Below are 17,204 nucleotides of genomic sequence, written 5' to 3'. Positions count from 1 at the left end.
GTATGCGGGTAAAGAGGTATAAGAGTGAATAGAGACAATGAGCATACATGAATGTATCTGTACTTAGAGGAAAAATATAGATAGTATAGACAAGAATTAATAAGGGAAGGTAATGGAATAGAGAGAATAAGTAGGGAATTAAAAGAGTGACCTTTGTGACATATGAAAAGTGAAATCTTTTCTGGGGGAGGCGGGGTGGGGGGAAATAGCGGTCACTGCAAAATCAGTTGACGCTTGCGAGTGGATTCGCAAATCCAAATGGAGAGGGGAGATGTGGTTGTCCGACAAGGGATAAAGGACAACTCAGGAGGTGAAGGGGAGATTGGGGATAAATAAGATAGAAATAGGAGAATAAGGAAAATGTTGGATGTTGTAGGAATGTTGTCTTATAAAGAGTTGAAAATAAGAAAACAGAAATGGAAAAGGTGGAAAGGTAATGATGGAAAAACGGAAAGAGAAGATAAACAAAATATAAAAGGGCTACGCTGAACTATATGTCTTTAAATATTAATGGAATACATAACCAAATTAAAAGGAAGAAACTACTAAATTTAAATGAATAAATGTATTCCATTAGAAAAAATAACATATAGGTTAAAAAATAATATTGAAATATTCGAACAAGTATAGGAGCCTTACATTAAAACAATAGCGAAAACCTACCGGGGACAAACATTACCTAAGTTGATGGAAGGAGAAGGAAAGAAAAGAATGGACTCAGTAGAATTTCTGGTGTAATTTTGTTGAATGACAACATTGTCTGACTGGCTTAATGCAACCTAGATTGTATACCTAAAACGGATGAGAGGGGGGTGTGGGGGGGTGGTTTGGGAGGAAAGTGGGGGGGGGAGAAAAAGTCACTGTATATGTGTGAAAAAGAAATAGTGTATATCATGGCTAATGTGATTTATGGTGTGAAAAATAAAAAAATTAAAAAAAAAAAAGTAAGGCCTTCGATAAGGTTCCACATGGGAGGTTAGTTAGGAAGGCTAAGTCCTTGGGTATTAATTTGGAGATAGTCATATGGATTCAACAGTGGCTGGAAGGAAGGTGCCAGAGAGTAGTAGATAATTGTTTGTCAGGATGGGGGCCAGTGACAGGCAGTGTACCTCAGGGTTCTGTATTGGGACTGTTGCTGTTTGTTATCTATATTAATGATCTGGAGGATGGGGTGGTAAATTGGATTTGTAAATATGCAGATGATTCTAAAATAGGGGGAATTGTGGATGATGAAGAGGGTTTTCAAAGATTGCAGAGGGATTTAAACTGCTTAGAGGAGTGGGCAGAAAGATGGCAGATGGAGTTTAATGCTGATAAGTGTGAGGTGCTTCATTTTGGAAAGAATAATCAAAGCAAGTCATATGTGGCAAATGGAAGGGGTTGAAGGTACAGAAAGATCTAGGAATAACTGTGCATTGTTCCCTGAATGTAGGAGTGCATGTGGGTGGTGAAGAACGCCTTTAGTATGCTTGCCTATATAAATCAGTGCATAGAATATAGGAGTTGGGAAGTAATGATGAAATTGTACAAGGCATTGGTGAGGCCAAATTTAGATTACTGTGTGCAGTTCTGGCAACCAATTTATAGGAAGGATATTAACAAGATAGAGAGAGTGCAGAGAAGATTTACAAAAATGTTTCAGTATCTGGAATACAATTTCTTTGTTCTTGATTCACCAGGGCCTCCTTTTCTGGAAGCCCCATGTTTACCTAAGATGGTCTTTATTCCTTGGAATGTAGAAGGCTGAGAGGGGATTTGATAGAGGTGTTTAAGATAATGAGAGGGATAGATAGAGTTGATGAGGAAAGGCTTTTTCCATTGAGAGTAGGAGAGATGGATACAAGAGGTCATGGGTTGAGAGTTGACGGGCAAAGACTTAGGAGTAACATGAGGGGGATCTTCTTTACTCGGAGAGTGGTTAGTGTGGAATGGGCTTCCAGGAAAGGTGGTGGAGGCAGGGTCAATTTTGTCATTTAAGAAAGAGTTGGATGAGTATATGGATGGGAGGGGGATGGAGCGATATAGGCAGGATGCTGGTAAACGGGATTAGAGGAGGGTACTTGGATCAGTGCGGACTAGGAGGGCCAAAATGGCCTGTTTCTGTGCTGTAATTGTTAGATGGTATATGGTCTATATGCTTGCCTCTATGTGGGCTTGCACTGTTTTGCACCAAGGACCAGACAATACTCTTTTGTCAGGTTGTACTGGTTAAATCAGATGACAATAAACTTGAACTCGAACTTAAAGTGCAGCAATAGTTGTGGGATATTTTTTTTGACTGGCTTTGGTGCATTTAGGGTAGGGGTGGGCAACCTTTTCTTTAAACTCACATTATGCCTTAAGTATTCTCTATGTCATAAAGGCTCTGTGATTTGTAAGGGATTGCTTAAGGTGGTATGTGTGGGAGGAAAATTTGAAAACCAATGTTTTAATCGTCCCTAATTTCTCGTTATGTGCCCGGTTTCCTAACTCCAAAGGTAAATGGGCGAATGGCAATTTTTCTCAAGCAAAATATTTCAGTAACAATTGGGTCCAGAGCAATGATTCTCAGTCTTCCCTTCCCACTCGTAGACCACCATAAGCAATAACAGAGCACTTATAACATAGGGAATACTTAAAGTGGAATAGGAGTTTTTTTTAAAACAAAGGTTGGCCACCCCTGATTTAGGGCATTGAATGGGGTTGTCCAGGGAATGATTTAATGATATAGGAAGAGGTTTCATTACCAAGCCAGCAGTCAGGGTTCAGGACCAATCACCTGGAGATATAAGTTCAAACCTGCAGCCTAGGAATTTAAATTAATCGAATTGTGAAACGATGGAGCATTTTGATTCAAAGATATCTTTGAAGGAAATCTTCAAAGTTCAGTACATATATGACGTTACATACAACCCTGAGATTCTTTTACCTCCAGGGAAGGCAGAATTATCGGTAGTGCAAAAAAACTATACTCTAGAAAAGATATGTATACAGAAAAGAGAAATGTAAAGACAATGGAAAAGCAAACTGACTGCGCAATGCAGAAAATACAGATTCAATAATTAATAATGTGCAAAGTAGGAGTCCTTAAATGAATCCCTGATTGAGCTTGTTGCTGAAGAGTCTGAAGGTGGAGGGATTGCAGCAGTTCCTGAACCTGATGGTGTGAGTCTTGTCTGCCATTTCTTACTTGGTCTGACTCATTGTTCCTTTGTGGTAGGGACAAGACATAATGGACAATAGATGCTGGTGTGGCTATGACATCCACCTCCTACGCCATATGAGGAGAGATGAGGTGAACTAAATTTAAATTTAGGTATATGTTTAGACATACAGCACAGTAACAGGCCCTTTTGGCCCACGAGCCTTTGCCGCCCAATTACACCCAATTGATCTACAACCCTGGTGCGTTTTGAATGGTGGGAGGAAACTGGAGCACCTGGACGAAACCCACACAGACATGAGAAAAAAGTGAAAACTCCTTACAGATAGCAAGGGGTTCGAATCTGGGGTCGCTCGCACTGTAACGGCATTGTGCTAACCGTTAGGTTAACCGTGCCGTCTGTATTTTTTGGACTTCAGAAGATTGAGGAAAGTTCTGACTGGAAGTAACAAAATTCTTACAGGGTTTGGCAGGGTGGATGTAGGTGAGTTTGGATATGAGGGGGTCACGTACTCTTCACTCACCTGGGCGAATCTAGTTTCAACTAAACTCATGAAGCTCGACATTATTCAAGACACAGCAACCCATTTGATGGGCACCCATCAACAGCCACTCCAACGCACAGGATCAGTACTCTGAACCATCTACAGGATGTACTGCAGCACTCCCCAAGACTCCTTAGACAGCACCCTCCAAACCCACCACCTCTACCATGTAGAAGGACTCAGGCAACCAAACCACACACCATTCTCACTTGGAAATGTCTTGTTGATCCTTCACCGACTGATGCTGGGTCAGAATCATGGGCCCCCTCCCTCAGAGCACAGCGGGTTCATGCAGCAGTTTGAGAAGGCAGCGCCCGACCCCCTTTCTTCATGGTCATTAACTACTGGCTCAGCCTGAGAAACCCACGCTGTTTGATAGAATAAATAAAATAGGAGGCAAGTCATTCAAGATGCAGATGAGGAAAAATGTCTTCATTCTGAGGATGATAAATCTGTGAAATCCTCCATCCTGGAGGTTGTAGAAGTTCGGGCTCAGTTGACACAAAACATAAATCGATATATTTTTGAGCATTGTGAATCTAGAGATGTGGGTATAATGCAGGAAAATGGTGTCGAGGTAGGTTAACCAGAATGTTGATGTATGGGCCCTCTCCTATCCCATCTCCTATTTCTTATATGTTATGTAAAAACTTCAGTGCCTTTTTTATTATGAAGTGAATGTGAGTGATACTTGCCAAGATGGCTTTTGGTTGTCCCAAAACATTCATTATGTAACAGTGTATCAATAGGTATGAAATTTCAGTAAGGCCTCTGCATAGGAAGGAATATTTACTTATGAACTGGGTTTACTCAGGCTGTAGATTAATTTCAACAGCTTGAGATACTACATTTGGCAATATGCCAAATTACAGACAAAAGATAAAGACAAATTACATAACACCAGAATAGTGCATCCTTTCTCAGATCATCGTGACCAATCACGGCATCTAAAAAGCACAATATTCGCAAAAGTGTGGTGAGGATCTGGGAGAGACTTGCTCCGAATATTTCATAAGCTACTTGGATACTTGTTCTTACAATTTTTCTTTTGAGGAAAATTGCCATGGCTTATGGCAAGATTTGTGTGGGCTGAGGGCTGCAGTGGCGTTGATGCTCCATCACAAGTCCACTCATCCATGCTAATTGGGAACAAGTGCGAAGAATCGAAAGACCGGCAGTAAATTTTAGTCTGCCCGTAGTTAACGGCCTTAAGTTTTCTGAGAAATGCTTTGTGTTCAATTCTGGTTGCGCCATTACAGGGTAGATGTGGGGGTTTTGGAAAAAGGATTGAGCAGAATGTTTGCCCAGTTTAGAGGGGATGAGTTATGGGGAGAGGTTGGACAAACTTGGATTGTTTTCTCTGAAGTACAAGAGGCTGATGGGAGATGTAATCGAAGTTTATATGATCGCGGGAGTCATTGATAGGTTGGAGAGTCAAAATCTTTTCCCCATGGTAAAAGTGTCAAATACTGGAGGCCAAGCATTTAAAGTGAAGGCGGGAAAACTTAAGAGAGGTGTCAGGGGATTGAGTTCCGGGTTCATGAAGTCATGCTGCAACTACAAATCTCTGGCGAGACACACTTGGAATATTGTGTTCCATTCTGGTCACCTCATTACAGGAAAGATGTGGAGAGGGTGCAGACGGGATTTGCCATGATGTACCTGGATGGGAAAGTATAACGTATGAGGCAAAGCTAGCAGAGTTAGGGCTTTTCTCGTTAGAGCAAAGAAGGATGAGAGGCGACTTAATAGAGCTATTGATTCTGAGAGGCAGAGATGGGGTGGATGGACCGAGCCTTTGACACAAGGCGGGAGTAGCAAACATCAGAGGACGTGTACAGAGTGAAGGGAGGAACGTTTAGGGGAGACATTAGGAGTAGTTTTTTACACAGTCGGTTGTGGGTGCCTGGAGTGCTTGGAGGCTGGGATAATAGGGGTATTTTAAAAAGACAGGTACATGGATGAAAGAAAAATAGAGGGTTATGAGTTAGGGAAAGCTTCATTTTTGTTAGGTCAATATAGGTCGGCACAACATCGAGAGCCAAAGAGCCTGCTTTGTGCTGTAGTGTTCTGTGTTCCATGTTCAAATATTTTACACAGAGAGTAGTGGGTGCCTGGAACAAGCTGCCAGGAGTTGTAGTATAACTAGAGAGAATAGTAGAGTTAAGAGGTTTTAGTTATTCACCTTAATATGCAAAGGATGGAGGGATATCTATTAGGTGAAAGCAGCAGGGTTTCACTTTGATTCGGACATCATGATCAGCATGGATGGGTAGCTGAAGGGTCTGTTCTTGTGTTGTAATGTTTGAGGTAAATATTGGACACATTATATACAATTGTAGGCATTACGTACGCACATTTCAGGAACTTGTGCACAAGGTTGCATAACCTACATTTCTTGTTGATGTTTGCTCAAGATTTGCACTGCCCCTCCCCTCCTTCTCGCCACCACCATGGGACTCAGCCACAAAGAAAGGGATGCCTCATTCATGGAAGTTCTTGCTGGAATTGAACTGCTGTGGATAATTCCATGCTTTTAAATGTAGTTCGGTAAACCTGTGAAGTTTTCTCTAATGCTACAAGGGCTGAGGATCTGAGTGAAGAGATGTTTTTGTTTGCTGATAATCTTCCGTAGAAACACTTACGTTGAGCAATTGGAGATGCAGGAGACCGCAGTCACTGGAATCCAGAGCAGAAAGCTCTCTGCTGGAGCAACTCAGGGGGTGGAGCAGCATCTGTGGGAGAAGTTTCAAGCCAGAAGCATTCATCGAGACTGAGAGTGTGGAGGGGGAGAGAGCATGTGTGACGAGAACAAGGTGGGACGATTTAGGCAGGGACCAGTAGGTGACTTGTGAAGTGGGGAGAGGTGAAGGATGACAGCCAGATGGGGAGGGTAAGCAGTGGAGGTGGCAAAGGTATTTGGCTCAAGTTGTTTCACTCCCGGGCAACACTGCCGTCGGAGAGCAGCAGCAATCATCAAGGATCCACATCACCCAGCACACACTCTGTTCTCACTGCTTACCATCAGATTCCACCCCCTCTACCTGGTTCAGGAACACTGCTACCCCTCCACCATCAGACTCCTCAACAACGAACTCCATCAGAGTGAAACACTGAAGTCTGCAGATGTGGCGATTGCGGTGAACAACAAAATACTGGAGGAACTCAGCGGGTCTTTCAGTTTCCATAGGAGATAAGGATGTATTGCCGACATTTCTGGCCTGAGCCCTTCTTTACGGAATAAGAAGAATTATGAGTTCCTCCAGTATTTCAGTTTTGTTTTAATTCAATAAACGACCCATTTAAGGACTCTTACATTTGCCTTTAATTTTTTTTCCTCTGTACTGCAGTCAGTTTGTTTACATTTCTTTATTTGTTTTCATGTGTATGTTGAGAATAGGTTTTTTTTGCATTACCAATAAGTGGTAATTCTGCCTCACCTGCAGGTAAAATAATCTTAGGGTTGTATATGATGTCATTTTTGTACTCTGTCAATAAATCTGAAATCTGTACCTGAAAGAATCTGAAATCTGAACACCTTGTTTTCTCTCGCCTCTCTCCTTCATTGTCTCGCACTGCCTCTGAATCTCAACTCCTCACCCTCCCACCTGTCCATCATCCTTCATCCCTCACTGATTCACCAATCTCCTCTGGCCCATGTCTAACCCCTCCCACCCTGTCCTCATGATACTGATGATCTACCCTCAGCGCTTTCGGTCTGAATGAAGAGTTTGGGGCCAATATGGTTTTTTTTAAACTTTATTTAAGATTTTATAACATGAATAACATATAGGATTACATTAAAAAAAATTAAGAATAAAATAATAAAATTACAATACAGTATCAGTAATCTAAATAAACGATACCCTCCCCAATAATTATTACACATTAATAACCCAACTCAAATTAGTCCAACCCCTCCTTTACACCCCCAAAATAAAGAGTGAAGAATTAATAAAGTTAATAATATGTGAGAAAAAAAACCCACTTACAAAAAAAAACCAAAAACATAACCGATTAAAATACTAACAAAAAGAAAAGTAATTAATACTAAGATATCAGACTTAAAAAACATATTTAAATCAAACTTAAATGCTTATATTTAACAAACAGAGTTAAGATGAAACATATATTTAACTCAAACTTAATATAAAAAATTAGTAAAGTTAATAACAATGTCTATCAAAAATTCTTAAACAATAATCAATTCTTAAAAAAAATTGTAGCATGAGAAAAAAAAAAGATGAAAAAAAACTTTCTCTATAGAGATAAACCTTCACCAAATATCAACTAACTTCACATCTATCATCATATTAGTCACATAAACCACCATCTTAAAAAAAAATTCAAACCGGGGCCAATATGTTGACCATTCTTTTCCCCAACTTGACCTGTTGAGATCCTCCAGCAGTGAGTTTGTGGCCAATTTTCCCTGCAAAATTCTTTGCCTGAATCAAAATAAGTTCTTTCGCTAGAGGAAAATTTTACGGCATGGCTCATGCCTCTTTCACCAGACTTCCAGATCTCTGTCTCCTTCCTAGTTGATGGACGAGTCCTGAAGAATAAATAAACCGTGTGAATAAAAAGACGTAAAATAATGATAATGCTATGGCAGTCTTTCTCTTTGGTTTTGGAATTGCTAACTGTCCACTCATAGGGTTCTGTGCCCGATAGCTCTCAAGTGTGTCTCATACCTTGATGAAGGGCATCAAAGAAGAAATTTTGGTTCTGCATCTTTATCTTTGCTATATAAAGTGGTCTGCGTGACCTGCTGAGTTTCTCCAGCGTTGTGTTTTTACTTCATCAGGGTGTCTGCAGACTTCTCTTCTCAAGAGTGTTCTGCTGCAGAATGTAGCATAGAGCACAATAAAATGCTCCGAAGTAAAATGATCCTGTCAGTGATAATTTAACAGAACATTATTACATCGATTTACGGCACAACAGACCAGTCAGCCCACTGACTCCACATGAGCTTTCCTACATCACAACTTCATTGCGATAGCCATCATTCACCTCCTGCTCTCATTATATTGCTCTCGTTTCTACTTTAATATTGTCACTACTTTAATATTGTCACTGGTTTGCAGAACCTGTCCTTGTAGTGAAAACACAGAGATGCTGGAGGAACTCAGTGTCCAGTGATAACTGAAATTCAAGCAACAGGCAGCTTCAATCAACTGGCAAAAATATCACAGAGAATAAAAAGGTAAAAAGTACGGAAGTTTAAAATTGGTGCGCCTGGCCATTAGTTTACCAATCACGCCTCGCGCAATATCAAACAACCCGAACATTCACTTATCCGCCATCTACCAATCCCATCGGTGCTGGATACCAGGAGTTTTACTGTAACACCAAAGTACCAGACTTCAAGGTGCGAACAAAAAGCAGGCATGCACCTGAATAAAAGGCTGGTGGAGAAAGTAAGAAAGGGCAGGGGAGGGAGCTGATTTACTTTTTGTAATAACAAAAATAATGAACTTGAGTGAAGAATCAAAGATTAATTCAACTCCTGGTGCTGCATTGCATTCCATCTAGAACACGAAATCTGTGCTGACCAACTTATCAATGTATTTGTGAATATCTTCAGTATCTCACTCCAGCAGAGTCTGGTACCCACCTGTTTCAAATAGGCATCAATCATACCGGTGCCCAAGAAGAGTGTAGTAACCTGCCTTAATGACTATCGACCAGTAGCATTTACATCAACAGTGATGAAGTGTTTTGAAAGGCTGGTGATGAAGCAGATCAGCTCCTGTCTGAGAGATGACATGGATACATCCCAGTTCATCTATCGTAGTAACAGGTCTACAGCGGATGCCACCTCACTGGCTCTACACAAAATCCTGGGACACCTGGAGAGTAAAGATGCATTCATCAGGATGCTCTTTATCGAATACAATTTGACATTTAACCATCATCCCCTCAAAACTGATCAGCAAACTCCAAGACCTGGGACTCAAAACTAATCAACAAACTCCAAGAACTGGGACTCAAAACTGATCAGCAAACTCCAAGACCTGGGACTCAACACCCCACTGTGTAATTGGATCATAGTTTTCCTCTCCTCCAGACTACAATCAGTAAAGATTGGTGAGAACCTCTTCTCCACAATCTCCATCAGTACTGGAGCACCATAGGGCTGTGTTCTTAGCCCCTGCTCTACTCACTTTACATCACGACAGTGTAGCTCGGTGTGACAATAACACCATCTACAAATTTACTGACAATACCATGGTGATGAGTCAGCATTCAGGAGTGAGATTGAAAACTTGACTGAATGGTGCACCCACAGCAAACTTGCACTCAATGCCTCCAAAACCAAGGAGCTTATTGTTGACTTCATGAAGGGAAACCTAGAGGTATATAATCCAGTGGTCATTGGGGCATTAGAGGTGGAGACGGTGAGAAAATTGAAGTTCTTGGGAGTCACTATCTCGGAGGATCTTTCCTGGATATTGTGAAGAAAGCATGTCAGCACCTCTACTTCCTCAGGAATTTGCAGATGTTTGGTATGACACCAGAAACTCTGGCAAATTTCTACAGAGATGTGGTGGAAAGTGTGCTGACCAGCTGCATCACAGAAGGTAGTGGACAAAGCCTATGACATCACAATCTCACACTCCTCAATATCGAGAATAATGTCACTGTTGGAGAGTAGCAGCAATCATCAAGGATCCACACCACCCAGCACACACTCTGTTCTCGCTGCTGCCATCAGGAAAGAGGTCGAGGTGCCACAAGACTCACCCCACCATGTTCTGGAACAGCTGCTACCCCTCCACCATCAGACTCCTCAACAACAAACTCAATCAGGGACTCATTGACGGACTCCTACTTGTGCATTTTATTGATTTTTAAAATTCTCTCTGTATTGCGCAGTTGGTTTGTTTACATTTGTTATCTGTTTACATTCATTTATTTATTTACATATTTACGCTGTTTACAGTTTTGTTTGCCATACCAATTAGTGGTAATTTTGCCTCACCCACAGAAAACAAAAGATCTTAGAGTTGTATGTGATGTCATGTACGTACTCTGACAATAAAACTGAACCTGAATGGCACAGGGACGCAGATAAGTAGGAAGGGATGTGGGAAGAAACCAGAGCAGCCCTAGCTTGTTACATCATCTGACCCAATTCGAGGTGTAGTTTGCAAGATAATATTGGTCTTACTGACAGATTCAGATGACCAATTCTTTTCTTTAGCTCAGATCAGGAAACAACATAGAGGTGTAAAAGTTAAAATTCCTTTATTGCTCCATTGTTACACTCTTTAACCCTTTGGACTCTGGCCACTTTTAATCTTTCATAATATATACTTTGGACTGGGTCTCTGGGTAAACTACAGTATGAACACCTCTACGAACAAGCTGGTTGTTGGGTATAAATCCAGACCCAGAAAATTTCTTGGTAGTCCCTGAAAACAGGGACATGGAGCCCAAAATGTTAAACTAAATTACATGAGAGTGGTGAACTTGCTGTGGGTGACACATCAACGATGAATCAGGACCATTAACCAAGATAGCGATGGACAAGACAATCTACCATTTGCTTGCAGAGGAATTTCTTTAGCCAGAGAGTGGTGAATTTCTGGAATTTGCTTCTATTGGCAGCTTTGGAAGCCAGGTCATTGGGTGTATTTAAGGCAGAGATTGATAGGTCTCTGAATAGTTAGGGTATCAAAGGTTATGTGGACAAGGCAGGGGAGTGGGGGTGAGTGGGAGAATGGATCAGGTCATGATGGAATAGCAGAGCTGATTTGACTGGCCTACTTCTGCTTCTATATCTTAAGGTGTTATTGTCTTCAATAGCAACATAGTTCTTGGTTATGAATGTTTCCCAGGATGGTTATCATATGATAATAAATTCTGGCTATCTGAGAAATTTATTTGTTTTCATCATCTTGTCAAAGGGCGATATGAAAATCGGCCGAACAGGATTTTCATCTTATAAAACCTGCAAATGTTGGTGGTGCCAATTGGAATATGGAAGATCCAAGACCTTGAAATGTTGGGGTGTGTGTATGTGTGTGTGTGTGTGTGTGTGTGTGTGTGTGTGTGTGTGTGTGTGTGTGTGTGTGTGTGTGTGTGTGTGTGTATGCGCGTGTGTGTGTGTATGCGCGTGTGTGTGTGTGTGTGTGTGTGCGTGTGTGGCTATATATACATGTGAATGGATCTGTACTATAAATGTGTCTGTGTGGGTGTGTTTATGAGAGGGAGAAGGAGAAGGAGAATCAAGTGCATTGGGTAGTAACAGTGGGAGAATGGAAAATAGAACTAAAACGTAGTTAATGGAATTATTTGACGTCACCATTGACAGTGCTCCAGTGATCATTAACATAGGCTAAATTTCGTTTGAAGTAATGAAAGGGCTGGATAAAGTGGATGTGGAGAGTCTTGGATCAGGAGGGCACAGCTTCAGAATAAAAGGATGCCTGTTTAGAACAGGGATAGGGAGAAATTTCTTCAGCCAAAGGGTGGTGTATCTGTTGAATTTGTTGCTACAGATGGCTGTGGAGGCCAAGTCATTGGGTATATTTAAAGCAGAGGTTGATAGGTTCTTCATTAGTCAGGGCATTAAGGATTTTGGGTAGAAGGCAGGAGAATAGGGATGAGAGGAAAAATGCATCACCCATGATTTGAATGGCAGAATAGACTCAATGGGCTGAATGGCCTCTTTCTGCTCCTCAGTGTTATGGTCTTATGGGCTGGACTAAGCCAGCATATCTGTACCATCTACTGCATCTTCAACAGACTGTGGCATTGTGTATTATGCAGCCCGTGTGTCTTGTTCCCTCTTTGTCTCATTCTCTCCTTTGTTCTATCTTTACAGAACTCAATCCGACACAACCTCTCCCTGCACAGCAGATTCATTCGAGTGCAGAATGAAGGCACAGGCAAAAGCTCATGGTGGATGCTAAACCCTGATGGAGGAAAGACTGGAAAATCTCCCCGGAGACGTGCAGTTTCCATGGACAACAACAGTAAATTTCTAAAGAGCAAGCGAGGGGCAAACAAGAAGAAAGCCTTGCTCCAGACTACACAGGAAGGGAATGAAGGCAGTCCTTCCTCACAGCACACAAAGTGGTCAGGAAGCCCTAGTTCACATGCCAGTGACGACTTTGATCCATGGACTGACTTCAGATCTCGTGCAAACTCAGCAGCAAGCACGCTGAGTGGTCGTTTATCTCCCATCCTGGCCAATTCTGAATTAGACGAACTGGAAGATGATGACCAGACACCATCTTCCCCACTCCTCTACCCCAGTCCTTCCAGCGCCTTATCTCCCTCGGTCAGCTCAAGGTGCTCTGTGGAACTCCCAAGGTTAGCCGACATGGCCGGCACAATAAATTTGAATGAAGCCTTAACGGAGAATCTTCTTGAGGAACTGCAGGACAACTACAACATGAGTCCAACACAGCACATCCCTTCTCCGTGCCTCCGGCAACGTAGTTCCAGCTTCTCTTTTGGATCCAAGTGCTCCACCATCGGAAGTCAGACAGCTACGTACAGTACTACCATGTACAGCCAACCTCCCATGACAATGCTACGCCACTCGCCCATGCAGACAATCCAGGAGAACAAACAAGTCACTTTCTCAACCATCAACCACTATGGGAACCGTATGTTGCAAGATCTTTTGACACCTGAATCGCTCCGGCATAAGGAAGTCATGATGACTCAGTCAGATCCTTTGATGCCACAGGCCAGCGCAGCAGTAACATCACAGAACCAGAGACAAATGGTGATGTGTAGCGATCCAGCATTATCGCCATTCAATGCCCAGTCGCCTCGATTAATGAATGGCGATCCATTTCACCACCCCTCAGCAGCACAGCAGAACTCTGCTGTCAGTAACGGTGCCTTATCCAATCGTATCAGCCTTCTGCACATGCACTCTGATGCTGGTAACATCGCCTCGGTTGCACACCACCTCCACAGCCAGCTCCACTCCCTTGCCAGTCACGGCATGCAAATGGAAGCCACGGAGTCCAGGTTGAACCCTTGCCATGGAGGAATTCATGCAGCTGCCATCAGTCAGGATAAATTCCCCACCGACCTTGACCTAGATATGTTTCACGGCAGTTTGGAGTGCGATGTGGAATCTATCATTCTCAATGAGTTCATGGACAATGAAGAGCTTGATTTCAATTTTGACTGTGCCACGCCAACTCAAAACGTAGGCATTAACATAGCCACCCTCCCCACTGGTCCACAAACCACAAGCCAGAGTTGGGTGCCAGGGTGAAGTACTGTTGCAGTGTTCAGCATTGTGTGATGCAAATGGGTTCCACAAAAGCTCCAAGGCCAGACCAAATTAACACTTGGTTTCTTAAAGAATATGTGCTTTAGAATAGAGATATTGCTTTTGATTCTTCTTCCCTCAGTAATACAGTCAATAAGGGCAATATTGTGTTCCCCATCTAAGTAACTGTTACAACAATTAAAGTGAAGTAATGCTTACTTCAGAAGAAAAGGGCAGCAATTTCCAGGCCCCCTTAAATTTTGATTATAGCCTCAACATTAGTGATTGAGTTAGTACATCCCCCCTACAATCAAAAGTAAATGTGGGTCATGGAAAAACTCCATGAAATCAAGGCCTTCATCTAATTTCTCTGTATAGTGAACAATATAGATTACTCCTTCATAGTTCTAGATATGGAGAAGTCTCTCAGAATTTAACCCTTCAAGAAGAGCAGATGTGGTAGGATGCATGTGGGACAGTAAATCAGGAGACAAAATCAAATCTCTTTTTCAACAAAGCTTATCCCAGAAAGCACATAGAGAATCTTCCCTCCACCCCCACCACCACCACCCCCCCCCCCACCCGGCCCCTCCTCCTCGCCAGTCTCTTCCCTGCCCTGATAATGACTGAAGCTCCCTCTGATTACTTCACTCCTTATGCTAACACATAAAAACAGTGTGACTATGCATTGACTTTGGGACAGAAGGTGAAAGGGGGAACTGTAAAGTTCAAAAGCTACAGTTCATGGGCCTGACAGGTGAAATGCATTATTTTGTAATATTAAATCTTAATCTATTTAATCATTCGACCAAGAAACCAGAAGTTAGTTTGGTCAGAATAGTTTCTTACTTGGTCTTTGGTTTTCAAACCACAGTTGCATTAAAGTCACCAAAGCTTAATTTTATTTTTAATGAGTTTGTTTATAACAATTGAAGGCATTTTAATACACATATGTATTACTGGGGACTAGATCAAGTAAAGGTGAAGCATGATAAATGAAAGGACTGATAAATGGTTGCATTTTCAGAATGCAAAGCTTCTCTGTCTCAGAAGACATTGATGGAAACAATCCTTTTCATTCAGCATTGTATATCTGCTGTTTGCCTATCCTTAACATCACTTTGTAATATTGTTTTCTTTCATAGATGGAGTTTCAAATGCTTCATATCCTTACTGCTTTGGCATTTATCATTATTGTATACTATTTTGGTCAAAATTGTATTTATTTTATGGAGGGAAACGACGAGCTTGGTAATGTAGGTGTTTGGAGGTAAAACCACAGGCTGGAACTTTAATTTATGTAGTGATTGGGGCATTATTTTGTGAGAATTTCTCTTGGGATTTTGACACCGGCTAGCATGTTTTATAGGAATGGTGGATTTGGGAGACAATGTGCAAACAGCCTTTGCCTGTAGTCAATTCTCCAAATACTAGAAACTTTCTCTGGAAAGTGCCATAAGTGACAGTTATATAAGTTGTGTATGTAATATTAACTTTTTAATGTAAAGTGTATGGATAATTAAAATCAGAAAAGCCCATTCTTACGTGTACATACAGGTACTGTACTGTAACTTCATCATGTATTCTTTGAATGTTGATGTGATTAAGATTATAATTTCTTTTTATTTTTCAAATACAAAATAATATTGTATGACAAAGGAAACCCAAGAGCACCATTTTCTGCATTATTTTCTTTGAAATTCTCAAGAATACTGGGAGAAATTCTAGCTTCATCAGCAGTTATTACATATATTATTGAGAAATTTAAATCCAACGGTGAAAGTGATTTGCTGTGATGGTAGTCCTGAATCTGCCGGCAATTGTAAGCTGAGTATTTCATTATTGTTATGCAAGTCTAGCAGTTAGAAAACGCTATTGCAGTGCCAGTGACCAGGGTTCAAATCTGGCGCTGTCTGTAAGGAGTTTGTATGTTTTCCCCGTGTCCACGTGAGTTTCCTCTGGGTGCTCCAGTTTCCTCCCATCCTCTAAAAATATATGGGGATTGTAGGGTTGTATGGACTCATGGGCCCAAGGGCCTGTACCATACTGTGCATCTAATTTATTTTTAATTTGTCCATTTCAGATATATCACAAGTTCCTAACTGCATCTATTCACCTGTCTACCAGCTTTGTAGCAGGCTCCTTCCAATTGTATTGTTCCAGAGTGCCAGGCAAACATCTTTTCCCTATTTTAATTTATTTTTCTATCAAGAAATGTCAGTGATTTCTTTTTCTAAATAATTCCACTTATGAATTTACTCCCAGATTCAATCACAACTGTCCTGGGGATTAATTTTCATTTCCTGAGGACTCCAAAGGACATTTTAGGAGGTAGGCAAAGCAATGCATATCTAGAAAATCCTGGGTTGCTTCCAACTATATCGAGGGACGCGTACTAGATGTTTTAATGGGCTCATACATATATGCCACACGCCCATATTCTATTCAACAAAAGAACACAGGAAAGCTGATAAATTTTGAATGAATGCTCACAAAAGAATCAATCCATTATGCCCATTTTGTCTGAAGATGGTCTATTCAACCTAACCTCATTTTCTATTGATCTGTACTGTGGCAAAGTACTGGGCATAAAATTCATTTACAAGTAATTTCTAAATTTAGTAAGTTTTTTTTGCACCACCATCCACACCTCCTACCAGACTCCAGGTGAAAATACTTTCCAATTTTAAAAATATATATTTACAAAAAAGATTCAAAGAATATTGAGATAGGGAGGTTTACCTTCATGAACGAATTGTCCGTTATAATTCAATTTTCTTTAATATTTATTAATTTTTTGAGGGATATGGACATTGCTGGCAATAGCAGCATTTTGTGTGTGTGTGTGTGTGTGTGTGTGTGTGTGTGTGTGTGTGTGTGTGTGTGTGTGTGTGTGTGTGTGTGTGTGTGTGTGTGTGTGTGTGTGTGTGTGTGTGTGTGTGTGTGTGTAAAATTTACAGGTTTCTAGGGTTGTCTCAGCTGAATCATCTCCACTACATATGAAATATGTAAACGATAGGAAATTTTGTTTCAATAATTTCAAGTAGGGATGCAAGAAAGTGACTCCAACTCCCCCAACAAAAACTTCCCAGCATCATCACTGCCTACCTCTCAACTCAAGGCGTTCATCTATTTCATAATGAAGGGGCAAGGAACTCTTGGCAAGATGTGGATGAAGCAGTGTGTATTGGTACACAGGAAGCCTTGAATCTATTCTGTGCGATGATTATTGAACAGAATGAGTGAATGCATTTGAAATTACTCATGTGTT

General features: G+C 41.3%; 1 protein-coding gene across 3 annotated transcripts in view; it reads left to right on the top strand.

Annotated features, from left to right (window-relative positions):
• The window catches only part of LOC138741294 (forkhead box protein O3-like), a 207,713-nt gene extending 192,117 nt beyond the window's left edge, over positions 1-15,596 (top strand). For all 3 annotated transcript variants that reach the window (XM_069895135.1, XM_069895136.1, XM_069895137.1), the window contains exon 2: positions 12,521-15,596. In XM_069895135.1, the coding sequence (XP_069751236.1) occupies positions 12,521-13,936 (1,416 nt within the window). In that variant the 3' untranslated portion in view covers positions 13,937-15,596. The remainder of the gene's footprint in view (positions 1-12,520) is intronic.
• Positions 15,597-17,204: the final 1,608 nt, after the last annotated feature.

Source organism: Narcine bancroftii, chromosome 8 (assembly GCF_036971445.1).
Source record: "Narcine bancroftii isolate sNarBan1 chromosome 8, sNarBan1.hap1, whole genome shotgun sequence".
Lineage (NCBI taxonomy): Eukaryota > Metazoa > Chordata > Chondrichthyes > Torpediniformes > Narcinidae > Narcine > Narcine bancroftii.
Note: the sequence above shows the minus strand (reverse complement) of the source record. Positions and strands in the feature narration are given on the sequence as shown.